This window comes from Taeniopygia guttata, chromosome 8 (assembly GCF_048771995.1).
Source record: "Taeniopygia guttata chromosome 8, bTaeGut7.mat, whole genome shotgun sequence".
NCBI classification, from domain to species: domain Eukaryota; kingdom Metazoa; phylum Chordata; class Aves; order Passeriformes; family Estrildidae; genus Taeniopygia; species Taeniopygia guttata.
In genome coordinates this window covers 20756236-20777410 of record NC_133033.1, presented here as the reverse complement: position 1 = coordinate 20777410, position 21175 = coordinate 20756236, and the positions used below count along the sequence as shown (strand labels likewise).

Sequence of the window (21175 nt, the reverse complement as noted above, 5' to 3'; positions counted from 1 at the left end):
AAAATAATCCACAGGAAAATACATTAAAAGCTCTTTAAGGAGAATGTTGTGGCAGAGGCTTTATTCTTTTTCAGACTCAGATGATCATTGATGCATGTGGATAACTTAAAGGGAAATAGCCTTTGATTCAGTACAGAAATCAAGGTGATCTGGTGATCTTAAATCTCTGCTAGGCAAATTTAAATGACTTAACTGCAAGCTTCATCTACTCCTGTATGCCATATGGAGAATATGTATTCATAAGGTCTTTAGTGTGTGAAAACAGTGCACATATATTCCTTAAACATTCAAACTAGAATTTAACAGATGAAATTATTGATTTATACATGAACAATAACTTTCACATATTAATAGAATTTTTTAGGGTGACTTATCTGTTTTGTTCTGTGCTGTCTGTAGGGACCTGAAAAGTAAGTCTGTCTTTTGACTATTATGTATCTAGTAGCACATTCTCACATATTTTTGTTTATGTAAAAAGAGAGCAAATAGTTCCTGTTCACAAAATATCTACTCAAAATTTGGTTAATGCTTTTGAGTCTGAAGAGAATGTTTATGGCTGAATTAGGACCAGTGGAGGATCACAGCATAGTGGAAGAGCTCACTTAGAACTAATTGTATTAGTTAATTATATTGTGTGTTTGTGAGCACATGCATTGCTAATTTACACACTTGACACTTAGCATTTCTGTTTTCTTTCCTCTAGTTTCTCTGTTTGAAGAATATAAGGACTTTTCTTTCAGCATGTTGTGAAATCTTTGGAATGAAGAAAAGTGAACTTTTTGAAGCATTTGATTTGTTTGACGTGAGAGATTTTGGAAAGGTAAGGATGCTCTTGATTGTATCTCAGGTAATACCTGTGTTTTCCGCTGCTTGCACAGAAAAGACTTTTTTGGTAGCTGTGATATATAAGTTGTGATTAATGGATGAGCGTTCATTATGGAAAAGTAGTGGGGAAGAATTAAGACAGCAGAAAAAGTAGGTTTGTATTGGAGGGGCTAATAAAGGGCAGAGAAAAATACTTGGCAGGAATGTTCTGTGATAAGCCAAGATAAATGCTTTGAAAGATGCTGAGTTAAAAGGAAATGAAATGGAAGATAACAAAACTGTGGGCGAGTGCTGTTGGGTGAAATCACTCGGGCATAAGTCATGTGGATTTGGAAACTCCGGACCTGTGCATCGTGAACCCATGTGGCACAGAACATGTTTCTGTAGCCCAGGTGCTTGAAATTCAACCCAGTTAACTTGCCCTTGTACAATTATTTTTTGACAGTTGTATTTTCCCAACCTGATGTAAAGCTCAGACACAGCTATGATAGGTTAATGTGACTATTCTAATTTACACAATATATTTACAGTATAGTCTGTAAGTCTGACTACTTATGCTACATGTAAAGCTTTTTCCAGTCTGTTGTTCAGCCTCCTACATATCTGTTTGATCTGTCATTGCCAATATGTTTAGTTCAACTTCAGTTTCTGCTTTTGAGTCATAGTATCATTACCCTAATCTCACAGGAAAATGTCTAAAAATTACCTGAAGCAGCACTAAAAATAGTTCTTTATTCAAATTTAGTGTTATCTTAAGCATTATTGCTTTTTTAAAGAGATCATAATTTTGCTATCTGATTTTTATGCACTGGCCTTTTTATAAGAAGTCACAGAGGTAAAGATAATGTAATAGTGCAAGAATGAATCAGGGCTGCAATATGATTGTTTGAAATGGCTCAGTGATCATCATTAACCAAAATATCTAATTATTTTTCTCAATCTTTTGTCTTGGTTTTAAGTTCTTTGAGCAATAAATTAGATAACCTGGTAATTCCACCTGTTCTTCACTTTTGCTGAACATCTTGTCCTCATAAATCATATTTAAGATAAAGCTTTTTGTTAAAATATGGTCCTTTTGTACAAATTTGGCTCATGAAAAATAACATTTGTTTTTGTTTTGATTGTGCAAGTAGTGAAGGAATTTTAAGTAGTTGGCTTTTTTTTGTGTGTGCTAGCAATGTCCTATTTAAGGTATTAAAATCAGATATCTAATGCTTGATTCAAATATTTGATACCTCTGCCTAAGGAATTTTTTTCGTATTTCATGTTATAATTGCTTGCTGAAAGGTTTTCATTTTGTGCCATGTAAAGATATCCTGTTTTTAATACAGTCTAGTTTTTAAAAAAGATTTTACAGTGCAAATTATTCTTGCTGCATCATTGAATACCCAGCAGAAACAGTTTCTGAATTAATGGTGAATTTAACTCAAAAATGGTTTTGGTACCCTTGATATGTAATTTTAACAAAATTTATTTTGGAATATGACTTTATGTAAGTAGAATAACTGGTTAAAAAAAACCCCTGTATTCTATCCATATGTTACCTAGTATTTGATTGTTCTTCCTAAAGTCAATTTGAATGTAGAAACATGGGGTTTTTTACTGTTTGCGGCCTCCATATAGCACAAATAGACTAATTATCCCTGGAACTTGTTTTCCAGTTTTAGTACATCCAAGCAATGACGTCTCTAGTCTAGGTCATCTTTCTTGGAAAGCTATCAGGTGAAACTGCAGTGACAAATTTGAGAGGTGCTGCTGTGTGGGATTCTTCTCTCATGAGATGAGCTCTGTGCGTGGGAGCAGCTGCTTGTGCAGAGGTGCAGGTGCTGAGTTGGACAGGGCTGGGCAGCCCTTGCAGTGGCTGCATTGGGCAGCTTTTAGGTGCCTGATGGTTCTGCTGCTCAACTGTTCCCGTTGGGTGCTTGTGTAGAAACTTGCCACACACAAATGGAGCTTGGCATATTGTTCAGAAGGGCTGAGCTGTATGTTTTATAGCCTGGGCAAATGAGTACATAGTGAGCTTCTGAAAGGGACTGTGAGCTTCAGGCCATCTATGGAAATGGAAGGAAAAATGGCAACTGTATTAAATTAATAGAATTGCAAGTAAAGAAAAAGTATGCTAAGTTATTTGTGTATCTTTAAGTGTATTGTTTGTACAGCTAGCATAAAATATCTTGAAGTGGCATGAGATTTCAATTCTATATCCAATAATGTACTTACTACTTTGGAAATTCTGATTGGTAGTAACAATGGTGAGAATAAGAAAGTGTATATTTTTCAAACTGTTCTTTGCTTTTCACTTTGCCTTGAATTTTCTCCTTCATTATATTTTCCTCTGAATAGCAACTGCAATACAGCTGTACATGTCCAGCTTCCTTGAATTGAAGTCGTATGTATGCAAAAAGCCCAAAAAATAACAGTGCTGTAGATTTTTCCTGCTACTGCAAGCAAGCAATCCTGCCATTTCTAAAGAAGTACTTTGAACTGCTCTCTCTAAATGTGTGCAAAATATGAATGACCTGAAAATGATTACAGGTGCAAACAAAGAGGGGAATATGATTTTAAAACATTGTTTTCTAGACTCTTGCTCAAGTGGGTGATGAGTGTGTGCATTACCTTTTATGCAATTAAATGTACTGGAAGCTGTCTTCAGATGTCTTAGTACTGGTGAGATGTAAATAAACTGTTCGTGAAGTGGCTCTGTAACCCTTATCTGGGACTTTTAAATGTTTCAGTTCATTGACAAAGAAATTACTATTGAATTTGTTATCTTAAGATGGGATGTTTAGTATGACAGACTTCAGTGACTATTTAAAAATGCTAGTGGAGGGAACAATAGGAATGTATCAGCTGTAAATGAACAATATATCTTCGAGGAAGTAAGGTTGAAGGGGAAAAATAAGGTGAGAGACCTGGTGAGGGCAACCAACTGTATTTTTTTAAAATACTCTGATACTTTTCAACTCTTTAAAGAAAATGGCAGACAAACCCAGAGCATTGTAGAAGTAGCAGCTGTATCCTGCCAATAGTCATAAGACTTTTAACAGCCTTTTGAAATACTGATTACAAAATGTTGTAATGGTGAAACTTGCACTTGGTAGTTAGAGGTAAATGAGCTGTTTCCAGATGCCTTGACATAACGTATGAAAATTTGACTTGAACTTTGTGCTCCACTTTTCAGAGACTTTGATCTCTCACTGATTAGAGAAAAAAAAGGGTGTATGTGGAGTAGATGGGAATCAGAGGTGAAGCTGAAGTAGCAACATGTAAATACCTAAAGAATAGGCTAAGAAATGGAAGCAGATAACCTCGTGTGTTTTTAATATGTACATTCTGTATGAATATTGATATTAGCTGTTACAAGATTAGAGTTTTCTTCTGTTTCAAATGTTACAGCACAGTTTCTTATTTTTAAACTGGTTGAAAAAAGAGGTGCTACATTACACAGGAGTAGGAAGATTCTTTAAGTCGTGCTTTTTAAAACTATATATAGCTTGATTTTCTTGGAGTTCTACGGTGTTCACCCATTCCCACTCATTCACCTTTCTATCAGTAATTTTCAGTGTTACTGCATTAAGTTCCTGACAGAGCATGAAATGCTCTCCCACACACTGGAGGTGCCAGACAGTGTTTTCATTATGAATTCCATGCTGGAGAGTCATTTTTCACTACCGCAGGGTTGTCAGGTTCTTCCTTTCTACCTGAGTGCCAGAATAAGCAAATACTGTTGGTACTTGTTCGGTCAGCTCGGAGCCTGCACGCTCCTCCAGCAGCAGCTTTTGTTGCTTGGTGCTCCACAACAAATTGTTGCTATCCCTATTCTCTGAAGGAAGCTTGTAACTAATGTCTTGCAGAAATGGGAATCTGAGGATTAGTTCTGTTGATGTCAACAGATGCTCCCTGGATTGAGAGCTGTGTTTGGGGTCTTGTGCGGGGAAAATGGTGTCCAGCAAGTGTCAGAAAAACACCTTTTTTGTGCTGTGCTTTTAAATTTCCTAAAGAATATGTAGCTGAGCATGGAGTGTTTTTATGACATAACTGATGTAATATGAACATAGCAATCCCCCTTGTAGGGATCCTGCATTAGAGGTCTAGAAATAATGTACAATATTCAATTGTGATTTTAAAAAGGCAAACAAGGAGATCAAATATCAAGTGCCACCAATGAAACAAGTACCTAATTGTTTAAAAGCATATAACAATGACTAGTGTAGCTCACTCTGGTGACACTTAAAAGGCTGCTTTATGTAAAAGCAAGCAAATGCTGTGAAAATATTGAGTTGCATATACTCAAGTCACGTAGTTGGTGACCTTTTCAGTGACTCCCTTACTGCAAAGTAAATCTGGGCAATGATGCAGGAGAAAGTCATGCTGAAGTTGAGAATCCTGGTGTGTTAGTATTCCCTCAGGTTTAATGGATTCCAGGAAGATTGGACAGATGTGCATAAGATACACACCAAAAACAGCACAACAAAAAGCAACTGTTATTATAAAAAACTTTATATCCTTCCAGGAAAAGTGTCTAAAAAATCTTCAATAAAACTGAAACAGTTGTGATTATCTGCAGTTGTTTCATGTTTTGTTTGCTGAATTTAATCAGTGAGATAATGAAGCAAAATATGACCACTTTATCCCCATAAAGTCATACGTAAACTGCAGAACATGCCAAAACATTATAGCATATTTCTGTGAAGATATTAAAATGAAGAAAGAGGTTGACCTGATAAAAACAAGCCTATCATTAAATGTAGAACTCTGTATCTTCATTATCTGGGCTCTTTTCATTGTAAAAAAAAAAAAAAAAAAAAAAACAGAGAAAAAAACTTAGTATGCTCGAGAAGCTAGCTTGTTTTCAGGAGTGGCATTTCAGTGAGATGGACTGGTTTGGGATGAAAGACACTTGAACTTCTCCAAGATGTGCTTCTGTGTATGGAGGAAGGAAGACACTGAAGAAAGGGACAGGTTTCAGCTTGCTTCTCCATGTCCAAAGCGTTTTGCTTTGTACAAAATGTGTAAGAAGATATTAGCCTGTTGCAAAACTGCTGAAATGCTTGGTATGTAGGGACCTTGTTAGTTATCACTGCTGTTTGTGTAGAAATAAATAAATAAAATATAAGTCAAGCACTTAGTAGCCTCCCTAAAAGTATCCTTTAAATGGTAAAAAAAAAATCACTTCCAGCCCCAGAGAACATAAATCATAGTTTGGGCAAACCACTGAGGTGGGTGAAGAATTGGGGTGAGTCATGGTATAGGTCATGAGCCACCTTTTTAAAACGTCCCTGAAATCTTGCAGAAATGGTTTGTCATGGTGTAACCAGGGAAACCATTACCAATGTTAGATAAATTTAGTGTACTTAATTGTAACACTTTGTTGCAGTGATCGTTGCCAGGTAGTCTACAAATTTCTAGGCATACAACTTCAATAAACCTCATAGCATTAGCAAGAGCTTAAAGCTTCTGCATGAGTGTATGTATTTAGGCCTGAATGTTTCAGGATTATTATCTTGCATGTTTCTGTTCTAGAATACTGGTGGACTGTCACCTCACTGATCTTTCAAAATTGAGTTTTATGAATTTCTTTCAGGTCTGTTGTAACTGTTCAAGTTGTGATGTTGGCTTCCAATTGATGAAAAATGGGTTTGACCATATAACAAAGCATTGAATACAGCACAAATATTTGATCATTCTGTTCTTCTATAATGTAGTTCTGTTAGTTTTTCAGCAAATATTATCAGTTAGAAAGCCAAGGTTAACAAGAAATTGCTAATATGATAAAATAAAGCTGATTTTCTGTGCTCGTTGCTTTGTTCTTAAGACAATCTTGTCTAAATGTTATCTGTCTGATTGACCTATCCTGGGGGCAGTGAACTTATAACATTGAATTCTGGTAGTGTACATTTCCTTTTGAGGTGAAAGAAGTTTTTAAGGAAGGAGAGAGTTGAACCATGAGTAACTTTAACAGGTTTTAATACTTAAGTTTTCTCACAGATTTGTTTATACAATTGTTTTTAAACCTGATTAATTCCCTGTAGTGCTTGTAATACAAGCATTTCAGTAACCAAAAGGTGGTGAAACTGACATCTAAACCCAGACTTCCTGAATTTACAAATACTGGTCTAAATAACAATAATATAAACTACGAGTAAAAGCAGAAGGTAATAAATGATTTAGTTGCAGAGGAAGTTCACATCAACTTTGGAGAGGTTTGTGTGTGTATTTTCTTCTGTGATAGTGAAATTGTTCACTGCCAAAGGAGGGTAGGAAATATTTTGTCTGTCTTGAAATAAGAAGTTCATGTTCAAGATACAGGAGGATGCTTATTCAAAAGCAGTAGCCAAGTGGGCACCCCATTTAAAATGGGAAATTATTTTGTGTGGGACCTAAATAAAAGGTATTCTGTTTCTTTTTTGTTTATCCTTGAAGGGGTTTGATTGTATCAAGTTTAGCTTAAATTCTATGGTGCTGGTAAACTTTCCTAATGTTCAACATGGATCCTCTGTGCCTGGCTTTTTATCTGAGCAAAAGCTGACCTAAACAACACTATGAATTACCTCGAATAGAGTTTTGCACTCTTCCCTGCTTTTCTTATTGTTTTCTGCAGTTCACTTTGTGTCTTAGCTTACTGTAACATGACAAAATTGAAGGTAAGGAGGCAGAGAAGTGCAAACAAATGACAATGGTGTTGAAAACTGAACAACTTGAAATATTTATCAATCCCCATGTTGCTTGCCAAATGTCTTTGGTTGTATGCATTAATGAAGACAATAGTAGTTCAATTGGCTTGATATATTATTATGCATAGTTGTAAAAGAATAAATTTTATTACTTTCATTGCTCCATTCTAGAAAGAAAAAGAGAATTACTAAGTAGAATTGCTGAATTTGTTTTTTTGCTTAATTTTTTTTCTCCATTGGAATGATTTGAAGTACTCAAAGATGCCTCCTAACCATCCCCTCTCCCCTCTGCCTTTCTTCCCCCCATCTCTTCTATATAATGAGTTTAAAAAGGGATTGAATGGTGACTAGCTAAACCTCCACCAGAGTGATTGAGCAACTCTTGAACTCTACCTCAGAGGCACAAATTGGCAGCTAGAGGGATGTGGTTTAAACCATCACCTAGGCAGTGCTGTGATTTTCCCTGAAGAGTTAGAATGTGGAGCATTCTCCAAGAGAAGCTGCTGCTGCCATCCTGGGCCACACTTGGGAGCTGTTCCTATGCTGGGGAAAGCCAGGCAGGCCAGGATTTCTGTCTGCAGAGATCTTCCTGCAGGCAAGGGGGTGACTGCCTTCAGCTCTGCATGGAAAGCAGGAGTGTACTTGATGAAAAGTCTCGTAGTTGCTCCTTGTTTCTTTCTAAGTGTGAAAAGCTCAGGGTTTGTTTAACCTGAAGTACGCTCTGGTTGTTAGATTGCTTGTAGATTCATTCACTGCTTTTTCTGTCCAACTTCAGTAGAAAGTGAAAGCTGCAGTGAATGGTTTGCAGCAGAAAATACAGTTTGGATATTTAATAAAAAGGAAATAGGTATGAATTAATGAGAAGTATCTGCAAACTGTGTTAGAGGTGTTGATAAGGCTAGAGAAGTGTTTGCTAATCAAGAATTGTATTCTCTGGTTCTTAATTCTGACACAATAATTTTGTTATGAATAAATGTCAGCTGGATACTTGAATAGATGGGTAATGGAAAATATGTCAGAAGACTGTACTGCAGTGTATTTATCTATAAATCTGGAAAGCTTACATTGTGTTTTATTAGCTCACAAAGACTATCTTGCTAGGAAAATAAATGCATCTTTGTGTGTAAACACTGAAACATTTGGGGAAATGACTTTTTCTTTTTGTCAAAATGTATTATAGCAGAAATGTAGGGAACATAGGTTTTGGCTCTTAGATGTTGTTTATGAAACTTTGATGCATGAAATAAGATTTATTTGGAAAATTTCTATTAAAGATGTTGTTTGTGTTTTCATTGCTTTCTTAATGATGTTTTGAAGGTGAAACATTGGTAGGTGAACACTGAAGGTTTAATTTCCAAATCAACCATTCAACAACTAAATCATTCAGTGTAAAATTTTATGCTGAATCTATTAGCTGATAGACTTGGCAATGCATTTATAAACAGTTGTAAATAATGACAGCTGCTAAGTAGAAAGTAATACAGGAGAAATAAAAATAAATACTGGCAAATGAAACTATTAGCAAAAGTGAAATTAAGTGGCACACTGTAGCTACTGTTAACCTCTACCAGTACATAAGGCCTTAGTTTTCACCCAGTTAGAGCTGGAAACTGTGATATGCCAGCATGGGTCTCCTGAGCAGCCTGTGTAGGGCATTAGGTAATAGTTACACTGTGTAATGCAGCACGATGCTGAAGGGGCTGACCAAAGGATATTGTTTGACTTTTCGGAATGTACTATTCTGAGCATATTTTTGTACACAAATTTTAACTTTAATATGATAAAATTGCCAAATTAGAGTTGTATATAAGTTTGAGTAGGTTACATTTAGGTCTTCAACTGGATCCCATTTTGTTTTGGGAACATGTAAGGAACACATCACAGAATTACTTTGGAAGAGCCAGCTGAGGGCTAGTTCACATAAGTAAAATTTATTCCCCAAGTCAACTTTAAGTTGCTGGGAGGTTTAAAGTGTTTCTAAAGTAGAACTAATTTGAGCACAAAACTCCATCAGTGACATTGTGGAAACACATGATGAAGCACAAGATGTGTGTTTCTTGCAGAGGCTAATTGATATGAGCTGCATAATTCAGTGTAATACATTTTTTAACCAATATATGTAGATTACTTGAGGGAGGGTTTACTGCCTGTGCCCTTGAAGGAGAGTAGAGGAAAAAATTGAATGTAGGTCACTGGTGGGTTGGGGAGTATTACACTAATTCCCATTCAGCCTTCGCTGTTGCCCAAAACTCACAGCACATTTTAAAGAGATTTTCTTGAGTGCACAGTGACTCAGTGGGGCCTAATGTAGCTTCTTCCTCCCCCAGTGATAGACAAAAATAGAATTATCTTCCTGAGTGGTATGAGCCCAGCTGTGTGCTCTCTAACTGCTGCACCTGAATATACCTTGAGAGTTGTGTCTGAGCTTGGGGAGATAACTAGGAGGTGACAGAAGCCTTGGAGAAGAAAACATGGCATGAGGAAGGGGTACGATGCTAAGCTTGTGGCAGCCCTGTCCGAACAGTTGACTTAACTTGTCTAAATATTATCACTATCAAAGTCCTGATAAAGGGTTGTAGTTGCCATGCAGTGGAATGATCCCCTGGGATGTATTCATGCCTTCAAAAGCAGCAGAACAAGGAGCAGGACCTAATTTCTTAATATCTATTTTACCTTTAAGTTTTCTTTCAAATGCTTTCCTCACTTAGATAATAAGTAATAAATTCATAGGTGTTTGAAACAAGTGGCTAGCCAAGAATAGCTCTGCACATTTTTAAGATTATTTACTTGGCTGTTGCAATTATGGTTTTATAATATGTTTTGGTCACCACCAACTTATTTGAACAGTACTATATGTATATAACATAAACATCTGTTAAGATTTAAGCATTTGTGTATATGGCAGCCTCTCACAAAACTTATATATTGAGTGATGTAGTTCTGGGTTTATTCTGAGAGTGAGTTTTAGTGTTTTGATTTGGGGAGGACCTCCCTTAGAGTTTTTCAGCTAGCTAAAAGGAAAGCTGAAACCAACTGAGGACATTAAACAGTGGTTGGACACAGTCTGTGATCTGTGAGAAACAATCTAGCTTTTAGTAAACAAATTTCATTAGGAAACTTGAAGTTCCATTAGCTCACTGAAGTTAATGAAAGTCCTTAAACCACCTGATTAGAAATGTCATCATACACTTTTCAAAGTGGCGAGGTCTACATTTTTGTATATGCTAACTTAGAGGCTGGATATAAGATGGTTTTTCTGTTGCATATTTTGTGGCAAAAGCGTATTTGTTAAAAGCATGATCACACCATATTAGAAACCAAACAGGTTTTTCCTGGTCAAATTAATACAAAGTTGCTTTAATTTAGGATAAATATTTTTATTTATATTAATATTACGAACACATTTTATCATATTGTTTTGTCATGGAAAAAGTGGATTCCAGACCAGACATCTGATATAAAATGATCAATAAAGTCTCTCTTTCTCTGTACATTTCCTTATAAAATTAAACAAATTGGAATACAAATTAATATCTTTTTCAGAACATAGGAAATAAAGTAGTTTTCCTAAATCTTGCAAGCATCTAGCCAAAAGTTAGTGAAAGAACTTGAGCATAACAGGTACTTAGATTTTGGAACTTTTACAAAGTAATTCACATTTACTCTTTTTTTTTTTTTTTTTTTTTTTTTTTGATTAAAGCTTGCCACCCACAACTGGGTGGCATGAATTTGGAATTTGTAGGAGTCACAACCAAGCTGATTTTAAATCTTGCCTTTGTGTGTATTATTAATTAGATTAACCATGCTGATGCTGGATATGCTGGATACAGAGTTAAATAGGAGTGCATGAGAATATTACTATTCAAATTGTGGGGCTTTTAGGTAATTGCTTATGTCTGTTTCTCTTATGGAAGTGACTAAACCACCTGTGACCTGAGCAGTCTGCTGAATACTAGAAAAAGGTGCCACTTTCAGACTTCAGGTTAGCAAAGCTATAACCACAGCAAGTAGCAGAGTGCTCTGAGCACAGGCTCTGGGCAGCAGAACTGCTGTTTCCTTCTTCCACGATTGCCTCTTGGTGCTGCCCTGTGCTCACCCTTGCCTGCCACCTAAAGAATGCAATCTCTGATCGTTCCTACTTAGGCTTTCATCACTTAACGTTTAAACTAATTTTCTGTGGTTAGTTACTGTTTACTCTTCATCACTGCCATGACTCCTTTGCTGCCTGCATTCTTTGCCTTTCTCACCACTCTGCCCTGCAGTCTGGTCTACGTCCCCATCCCAGCAATGCTTCTTGGGCCTTTTTCATTTATGCATTTCAGGCTTGTTTCTGGAGGTTTTTTTTTGTCTCTTGGTTTTGTTAGAAGACTAGTCCTATTATTCATGTGCTTATTTACATACACCTTCAGATTTTTCTGCATAGCAGACAAGTACCCCCTACTCATCAGAGGGAGGACTATGGCTCTGTTGAGATTCCTGTAATTTTTTAGAACCTGAATATGAGAGCCTCCTCCTTAATTTTTCTTTTCTAAAGAAGAAATATTCCATTTGGTTTTGTTTGCTTTCTCTTGCACTTTATTCAGAGCATATTTTTGTATGTTCTCACTGTAGAGTGAGAACAGTCTTTGTTGCCTTGCATCACCAAAAACTCAGGAAAAAAAAAGTTCTTAGCACTGATATTTTGATTAAGTTTTATTTCCTTTGTGTAAGTGGAACCCCCCCTCCCATGCTCCCCCACTCTAAAGATGAAGTTGTGAGAAGGAGCTTAGAATTTTGATAGCAGTTGTTCAGTAAAATTGCTTCAGGATTTACAAGCAATAAGATACTGTTGTTTATTTGGAAACTGTTAAAAGGAAGTTTCAACTAAGCTGTATGGTTTTATTTAGACCCATATTTTCTTGAAGAAAGTTGACATTAAGCAGTAGTCAGTTGTCTGTTGTAATGCAACAGACAAGTGTTTAGGCAAGATTATTTATGTATTAATGTTTATACTTCGTGTATTGTTCTGTAATGTATTTGGATTAGTATCTGCATATATGAGATGTCTCAAGAAATCAGAAATGGGGACCTGTATCAGATTTGCTTTTCCTGAATGTCTCAGAGTTCATTTATCAAATTCCAAGATGAAGTTAATTGATTCCTCATTTAAATCTGAAATAAAGAATATTGAGAGGACGGCTTAGCTTTCTATTTCTTACCAAATCAGTACTTGCAAATATGACTAAAAACTACTTGGGGTGCCTGAATCCAGAAAAAAAGGCTTATGTCAGAAAAGCAAGGCAGTAAAAAATATTTGAGAAATAGCTCTTTTTAGAAGCTGCAATTATGAACTCCAGAAGCTGAGCAAGATTTTGGCAGAGTAAATGCTACACTGAAAACAGCAAGAGTCTTGTGCCAATACACAGCTCTGGGCTGATCCAAAAAATGCCACGCAAGGCAGTGATGTGCAATGTGCTCTATCGTGTGTTCATGCTTTTATAGGGCATTTCTGCTGGTGTGTGTTTGCAGAAGCAGAGACGCAGAGTAGTGCTGGCAGTGTGAGCTGTCTGAGGCATAGAAAGGTCTGAAAGACAGGTCTTCATCTCCTACTGTTGATTTAGATGGAGTATGTGCAAATAAACCAATAGAGAATGTTGTCAGGATGTTTCTGGCTGTGACAAAATGAAAAGATGTGTCTCCTTTAGGAAAGTGAGCATAAGTTACTGAGCATAGACTTTTTTTTTCTCCTTAGATATATTTTTCTGGGAGTCATGAAAGATGCTTTATTGCATTTCTCTATTGAAAATGAAAACCTAAAAAGCTGAATTATTTTCCAAGTCATTGCCCAGACATGGAAAATGAATACAGATGCTGGTTTAGGTGCAGTTGTTTTCAGATGCATTTGATGGAAAGTTTTTTTTTTTGTCAAGTAAAAGTAATATAGGCTCATGGAGAAATTGAGGTGCTTTCTATGCTAATTTATGAGACTTTTTGGAAAAAGAAATCAGTCCTCTAATACCATGAAACACATGACGCTTGTAATCTAAATTTACTGACATGAACTCTTTCTTGTTCTGCTCTTTGTGTACATGTTGACAACAATTTGCTCAGGCAGTGAAATTGGTTATTTTGGTAGGTGTGGTACCAGAGTAATGACTGCTTATTTGCTTGTCTGCAAGTGTAGAACTCTGGCTATGAAGGGGAATTCAGTCATAAATTTGTTTGATAGTGTAAGGTAAAATGTTAAAAGCCAAGTCAGTGCTCTCAAGCATGTTGTGACCTTGTACCTTGGTTTCAAAGCTATTTGGCTAGTAGGAAAGAATCCATCTGACAGGGTGCCTCAGACCTTATGATGGCTTTAAACTGATCCATCTTAGTTCACTTGGCAGACTAAAGTCTTAAGGGAAAAAAGTGCCCTTTGTGTGCAGCTTCTCACAGACAGAGGAGCCCTGAACTAGCAAGGCAGAGAATCCCATCAGAAGCCGTTTTCCTTGCCTGCTCTGTAGGATCTTAATGAGCTGTAGTAGGAGTTGTTCTGAAGATGGAGACTGTGTGGTGCATGTTCCGAGTGTCAGACAGTGAGAAACCAAAGTACATCAGTAATCAAAAATCCACCGAAAACTTAAACTTGTCTGGCAGTAACCTGGCCTGTTTGTTATAGATGTAACACTTTATTTGGACAAACAACTAGACCTTTATCTTGATATAAAATCAATAATTATAATTTTTTTGATGCAGGTCTTATCACATTTCTCTATAGGCTACAGTGTAAAAGTATTGGATGAAAGTGATTTTAATGGCTGTATTATCCTTAAACAGCAGTAATGTCAAACCCCTTCAGAAGCTGACTACATTAAGTCTTTTGAATTATATTTTTCCTCTTCCTCTATTGCCTCATTCTCTTTCTTTCAACTTTCTCACATCTTTCGCCTGTTATTTCTGTTTATAATCACTCTTATTTCCAGAGACTTCTGTCTCTCCTAATCTGACTTTGCTGTTGTCTGAAGATTATATTTCATGCATCTGCCTCAGTTGAGCTGGTTTTGATGCTGTTTCATTGCTACTGTTTTTGATATGAATGCAGTAAGGGAATTTTTGTGCTGTTGGAAATACCTGTGAGCAGTAAAACTAGTGCCTGCCAAGTAAAAAGGAAGATACATTGAGGAACACAATTTTAAGAAACATTACAGGTAGTTTGGGATAAAATTACAAGTTGTAATGCTGAATAGCTTTCAAAAAATTCAGCACTGAGGCTGTTTCACTCAATTTAATGTTCATCAGCTTGTATATATTTTGATCTTGGTTTTAGCTTTGAAGTTTGATATAAAAAAATGAAGAAGGTAGATGTGTAATTCAGATTACTGCTGGATATGAATTGCAACTTTCAATTTGAAATCCTCCCAGTGACATTTGATCCATAACAATGTAACACTCTAGCACAAACAGTGCCTTTCATTGAGACCATAACATCTATGCCAAAATGCTAGAAGAATGTTTGTATCAGACAAAATTTATCTTTCATGTTGTATGCTTGATAAAACTTATGCAGTGTTGGTTAATTGCAATGTATTTTTTCTGAATTTTATTTCCTTAAAATGCCTTTCTGCATTGACTACAAATGATGTGGGAGCCTTTGTTTTTCACAAAGCATGACCTTTTCTGGTGTGTTTTCTAGGTGTATCTGCTTGCCTGCATTTGGCTCTTGCATTTGTTCACTGTAGGCTATTGCTGAGATTGACTGGAGCAGGACTAATGCTTGGGATAGTGGGATTGACTTGGACTCACTGTATTGAACTGAAATGCCCAACTAAATTCATGTCAAGAGTTTCATTGCACTCGTATGTGCTACTGGTGTTTTAATCATAAGTAGTGGCAAATGAAGTTGGCCTGAGATGAAGTTTTTTGACTTGCTGCCAGTCTGGGATGTGTTCAGTCCTGTGCTCTTTGGCAAATGTTTTTAAGCACAATTCCATAATAAATATTTGGAAATGTCTATAAACCCCATAGAGCAAAGTTAGCTACAGTCCTGTGTGCTTCAAGAGGCAATATTAATGTCAGAGATTACTGCCTCTGCCATGGCAGAATGTCTCTTGAAGTGGCAGAGCTGGGAAATAAACAGCCAACCTTACCTGCCCTTCAGAATCACGTGCTAAGAAATCTATCCCTTCCTGTGTCTGTTCTTATCGCTTCTCAAATGTAGTTTATGACACGACCATAGAGTCGGGTTAGAACAGCAGGTGAAGAGCACAAAGTAGAGGACAAAAGTTTCTGTAGTCAGCAGAGCTGGTGAAATTCCAAGCGACATCTTACTGGTAAATGTGACTATACGGTTAATAATAGGTATCTCCTGGTTTACTCTTGTTTATCACAGTATCTACATCTAAAATATATGTACAATGATCCCCATCACACAGTTTATGTTCTTTTCAAGGTCCAGACAAATGAAAGCTAAAGAACATTTAAAGGAACATATTAAAAAAAGAAAGCAGTTAATCCCACTTTCTCTTTAGTTCTGCAGTGGCATTTTGGAAGTGTAACAAATAGATAATACAGCCTGCAAGCTGCTGCATGTTCAAGGTAATAAAACAGTAATTAGACAGTAAAAAATAAAAGTAGCAAGTTAGTTTTTCTCATTTTTGTTTTGTAATTTTCAGTATAAGGATCCAGCTCAAGGAGAATTGGGTAGAAACATGATGGGAATGTATTTTTCTGCATATTTTCTTCCACAACTGCATTTGTACTTAGGTTTTTTTTTTTTTTTAAATCTAAGTGAACATATGATTAAGGAAAAAACCAAACCACTGCTCTCACCAAGTTTCAATAATAGAAGATGACAGTGCCACTTCCGTTGCAGAATGTCCCCCCAAGTTCAAATGTTTTTAATTCCATATCAAAGCTGATGATTTTTAAAATGAATGGAAGACACTGAAATGTCAGAGTTATGCCATCCTGTTTACTATGTATCTTTTTGTAGTGTTGGAGGCAGGTGCTTTTCTTTTGGGCTGATCTAATCCCTTGTCTCTTCTGGTAGAGAGATCTCCTAAGAGTGTGAGGCCTGAAAGGGTGCTGTGGGCTTTTGTGAGCCACTGTGAGAGCTGGAGAGCGACTGCAGCAAAGAGAACAGCTCACTTCCCTTTGCACTGTAGCAGGGAAGTTTTTTTTCTTGCAGAGTATAAGGAGATAGGCTGTGTGTATTTATGCCTACTAAATATTCCTATCTTCATTGCTTGTGTACTGGAGTAAATTCAATTAATGGTTTGGGTGTGACTTGGTACCACTAAGCAAAGCCACGCACTAGTTAAATTCGTGTGGTCAATGGTTAAAGTAAACTCAGAAAAGGGAGAAGTGTGGCAGTGACTGGGTCACCCAAGACAGGAAAAAAACCTCTTCCTATGCTTTTCGCACAAGAGAAGAAGAAAAACTCCATTGCACAGCCTCCTCTGAGTGTTGTTCTTGCAAGGGTCAAAATTGACAAAAAATCTGTTTAAATATTAAAGTGAAATAAAACAGTGGGAGTGAGGAAACCACATGCCATTTAAACTGCAGGATGAATATCTAAAACAGTGTTGGAGGTGCAATCAATAATGAATATGTAAGCACTAATTTCCTTCTAAAATATCTGTATGCCAATTTTAAACATCCAAGGTCATGGACACTCAGAATGTATATACAAAGTGTACAAATGGGTGGTTGCAGTTTAGAGAATTTGCTTGTTCTTTTTGAAACATGTAAAAATAGTCACCTGAAGTCTGTCAAAGGGCAGGGGCAAAAGAAATGTAACTTTGGAAAACACACAGCACTGATTTACATCCTTTCCTATTTAAAAAAACCCTACATGTCCCCATTATCAAAGTCTGAACACCTTTGATAGTCTCCCCGTTCAGTCTTTAGTGGTTTTAAAAGGAATGCTTACATTTAGGTAAGAAAAGAACTTGTATTAAAATATTCTGTTTAAAATGCAGGGAAAAGCCATTTCTTTCATAATTGATTATGGTTATGACCTATATAAAATACGGAAAAAAAGTATAGTATCATCAGTAAGTTTTCAAAAAGCATTAAAAACAAGCATCTGATCAAAGTTGAATACAGCTCGAAGATGCGTTTCTAAGTATAGGTTATCCTGTAGTGTTTATTCTGAAGGGAACTGGAATGACTTAATAGTAGATAGGTTTTGCAGTACTGTCCCAGGAATATCCTTTGGTATTCTTTCTTCCTCCATGCAAAACCTGAAATGTAGTACATGCACCAGAAAGGACAAACTCCAATTCCATGTTTAGAAGAGCACAATGCTTTAAGGCAGCCTGCGCTTATGCTGTTAGTTGCAGTGTGTATAACACAGCAATGCTTAAAGTAAGGTTGTCATTCTTTAAGCAGCATCTTAAAAAAAAAGAAAAAGGAAAAAAAAAAAAAATCCCAAACCCAGCCAAAAAACCAGCCCCAAACTTAGCGCCCCAGAAGGCATAGTGAGGGCTGGAAGGTATTCAAAGAATCAAAACCACGAGCTGTAGACAGGAAGCAGCTGCTCATGCTTGCGTTAGGGAGTCTCTTGGCCTTTCGGACAAAATGAACCAAGGGATGAGCAGGACTGTGCTGCCTGTGCAATTTAAACTTTTTCATTTCCCTGTAAGAACAGAGCCATCTAGGGAACCTCTCCTGCTTTTGGACTAGAGACTGTAGCCTTGTCAGAGACCTAAACTTTGAAAAATGGGGTTTTAAGCACAATTTTAAAAAGTACACATACATTTGTGTCCATTGTTGGATATTGATTAGTCAAGACTTGCTCATTATAGTTCTAATAACATGGTATTGAGTTTTACAGATTCCCAGGGAGCATTTGATTTTGCTTTTTCATGCTTTAATGTTTAAGATTCAAGTGTGCAGTTCTGTCAGCCAATCCCATTGTTCTAGTTGCAGAGTTTGCATGATCAGAATTATCACTTCTGGTAAAAGGAGTAAAATGTTCAGTGTGCAAAAGGGGGTAAATATTCTTAGCATCGACCTGTCCGTTTGGACATCAGGTCATCTGTCCTCATATTTTTGAGTGGTTTGTAAAAATTGTGTTCTTGAAGCTTTGCCTGCTTTCCTGGCTTCAAAATGCTCGTCTCACCTCTCTCCTTCTTAGAAGACTTTGGAGATAAAGTTGCATGTTCTGTAGCTGTTGATTCCCCGGGGCTTTTGAAGTCCCAGCGGTTTGCATCTCTGCATTTAGCTTATCTACGAACAGATCGGCAACACCCAGGAGGTTTCTTTTGTCTTTTTTTCCCCCCCACCCCCACTATGGAGAAACTTTCCTGCCACTTTATAATGGAGACACTAACACTAGAGAGAATGCATCTGAGATGAGACTTTCCTAGGGCCATGTGTGTAGGGTATGAAGGTCTGCATGCCCAGAGCCAGCCAGGCTTCCCTCTGCAGCACAGCAGCACCTCTGAGCTCTCTGGCAGCTGGGGCTCAGTGCTCAGAGGAAACGTGCATGACTGCCAAAACCAGCTTTTACAGCAATCGTACCCTTGCTGCCTCTGCATGAAAGCATTTGGCACCTGGTTTCAAGCCTTTTTTTTTCGCAGTTGCTGGCAGGCTCCTGTCACTCACAAAGACTTGGCTCGGGGTTGTGAATTTCCCTGCCGTGGTTCTCTGGGACAGTCAGGCTATTTTCCTTACTGCTCCAATGCCAGCGCTAAACCTTGATGGGAAAGAGGGATGAAGTAGTCCTCAGATGTGTTTCCTTAGGGTGTAGTTTGGTGGAAAGAGAAGAATGGATACGGACAATGAGAGAGCCAGAATCGGGATGGCTGAAGGTGATGTCAGTGAGGCAGCATCCCACAGCTGGTGATTATTAACCCAGTAAATTTGTGCCTTTCCTTTGGATTGCACCTATCAGTGTGCTACACCTAAAGCCTGGATTTCATTATCTGAATGAGGTGAAAATTAGGAATGTGAAGAAGCTGTGTGTAATGAAACACAGATCATGACATTTCTACCTGCTGGAGATCTGCAGTCTGTCCTGTTCCTAAGGAGGTGTTGGTGCAGGTGCCAAGGCTGTAAATTGTCTTTCACATCTTTGTGTCTGTATGGCTTTGATAACTCAGTGCATGCCACAACAGTATTTAGTAGAGGCATATTTGCATAGCTGGCATTTGAAATTTGTTTTTGTTTTTAAGGGCCTGTTAGAGATGCCAGTATGTGAAACAAAGGTTTGCTTTTAGGTCAGGTTTTTTATTCTCCCTCTTGGTTCTTTTTGGCTTTTTTCTTCCCTCCCCTTCTTTGCTTTCATTTTAAGGAGTTTTCATTAATTTTGCATTTTAGAAAAGCCCTCATCCTTTTTCTTTCCCTAGAGGCTTGTGGTTTGATTAAAATTAACCTGAACCAAGACAGACTACTAACACGGTACCCGAGCAAGGCAGATGGAGAGAAAATGTTAAATTTAACTTATGAACACGCTTTACTTGGAATAATATGCTCATTAGATCAGCAGCTGTGTAATCATCCTGAAGCTGTCTGGCTTAGTGTTTGGGCTTTTTTCTTTTTTAAAAAATCTGTTAACCAAGTAAAGTGGAAATGTAGCAGTTCCTAGAGGTCTTTTGGTTCAAAGGTTAGTGATGGATTAGTGTACAATATTAACACACATTAATATATATATATTTCAACTGCCCTCCACCCTTCTCTGTGCCAAATGAAGTATTGATCTAGGGTTGTCCAGAGCCTGGTAAACACTAGAGTAGCAAAAGATAAACCTTTCTTAATGTAAGTAATTTGAGAATATATTTATGTATAGCATTTTCATCTTATCTCTGGGTGACAGAGACACAAAATGATGTTTCTCTTTCCCCTCCTCCTCACCAGTCTGGTGAATGAGTGAAAACAGCTTCATTAGAACTCGGCGTGCAGGCATGACCAGCAGTTCTGCCTTTAAAATGTCTTGGATATGTGGCACTTCAAATTGGCCTCTTAAGAGCCTCACTCCATGTTGCAGAGAATGTATGACATTGTGTTCTCCAGAAACATTGGATTTCTATATGCATTGGCTTTTTATTTTTCATGATCTGCCCAGAGCTCTTTTACCATCGAGCTGATTTAAGTGACTGCATGAAAGCAACTGCTTTGATGATCTAATCACAAGTGAGTCTTTCTAGGTTTTATTGGCATAAGCTATGAAACTAATGCCATCAATATTTGTTGATCACTTAACATTTTCAGCTTAGGTAAATATCAGAAATACAAATATGGGCATAGTTCTTACAGCAGCTGTCAGTAGCACAGAATTATTGCTTGTTTGGTGAGACAGTGAGTTGCAAAATCATTTATTTCTGTTCCTTCTAAAAGCGGAAAAGTACTCTTAAAATGTACCTAATCTGTTCTTTAGCTGCATGATTTGCAAGTTCTTTTTAAAGAAACAAGATTAAAAAGAGACACCACTAGAATACTTTATAAAGGGACATTTTTAACTCGGACACACTAGTGCTATGGAAAGTTGTAAAATAGTCCCTCTAGTGTACTGCTGCTGTAAGCAGGCACAGGAATATCTGATGTGATTAACTGAAGAGTATGACTGCAGGAAATTACAAAACGATGTTTTGGCAAGGCATATTAAAGTTTTTATATAAACTGGAGAGTCTGATCTACTACTGTAAGTAAAGTCAAGCCATAATAATAAATATGAAGCAAAAAAACCCCAAAAACCCCAAAAAACTGTTTGA

The 21175-nt window shown here is 37.1% G+C and overlaps 1 protein-coding gene across 4 annotated transcripts in view; it reads left to right on the top strand.

Moving 5' to 3' along the window:
- VAV3 (vav guanine nucleotide exchange factor 3) overlaps window positions 1-21175 on the top strand; it is a 148619-nt gene that overhangs the window by 27431 nt on the left and 100013 nt on the right. For 3 of the 4 annotated variants that reach the window (XM_030279319.4, XM_012575150.5, XM_030279320.4), the window contains exon 2: window positions 704-820. The exons of the other annotated variant lie outside the window; for it this stretch is intronic. In XM_030279319.4, coding sequence (XP_030135179.1) covers window positions 704-820 — 117 coding nt within the window. The remainder of the gene's footprint in view (window positions 1-703; window positions 821-21175) is intronic. 4 annotated transcript variants of the gene reach the window in all.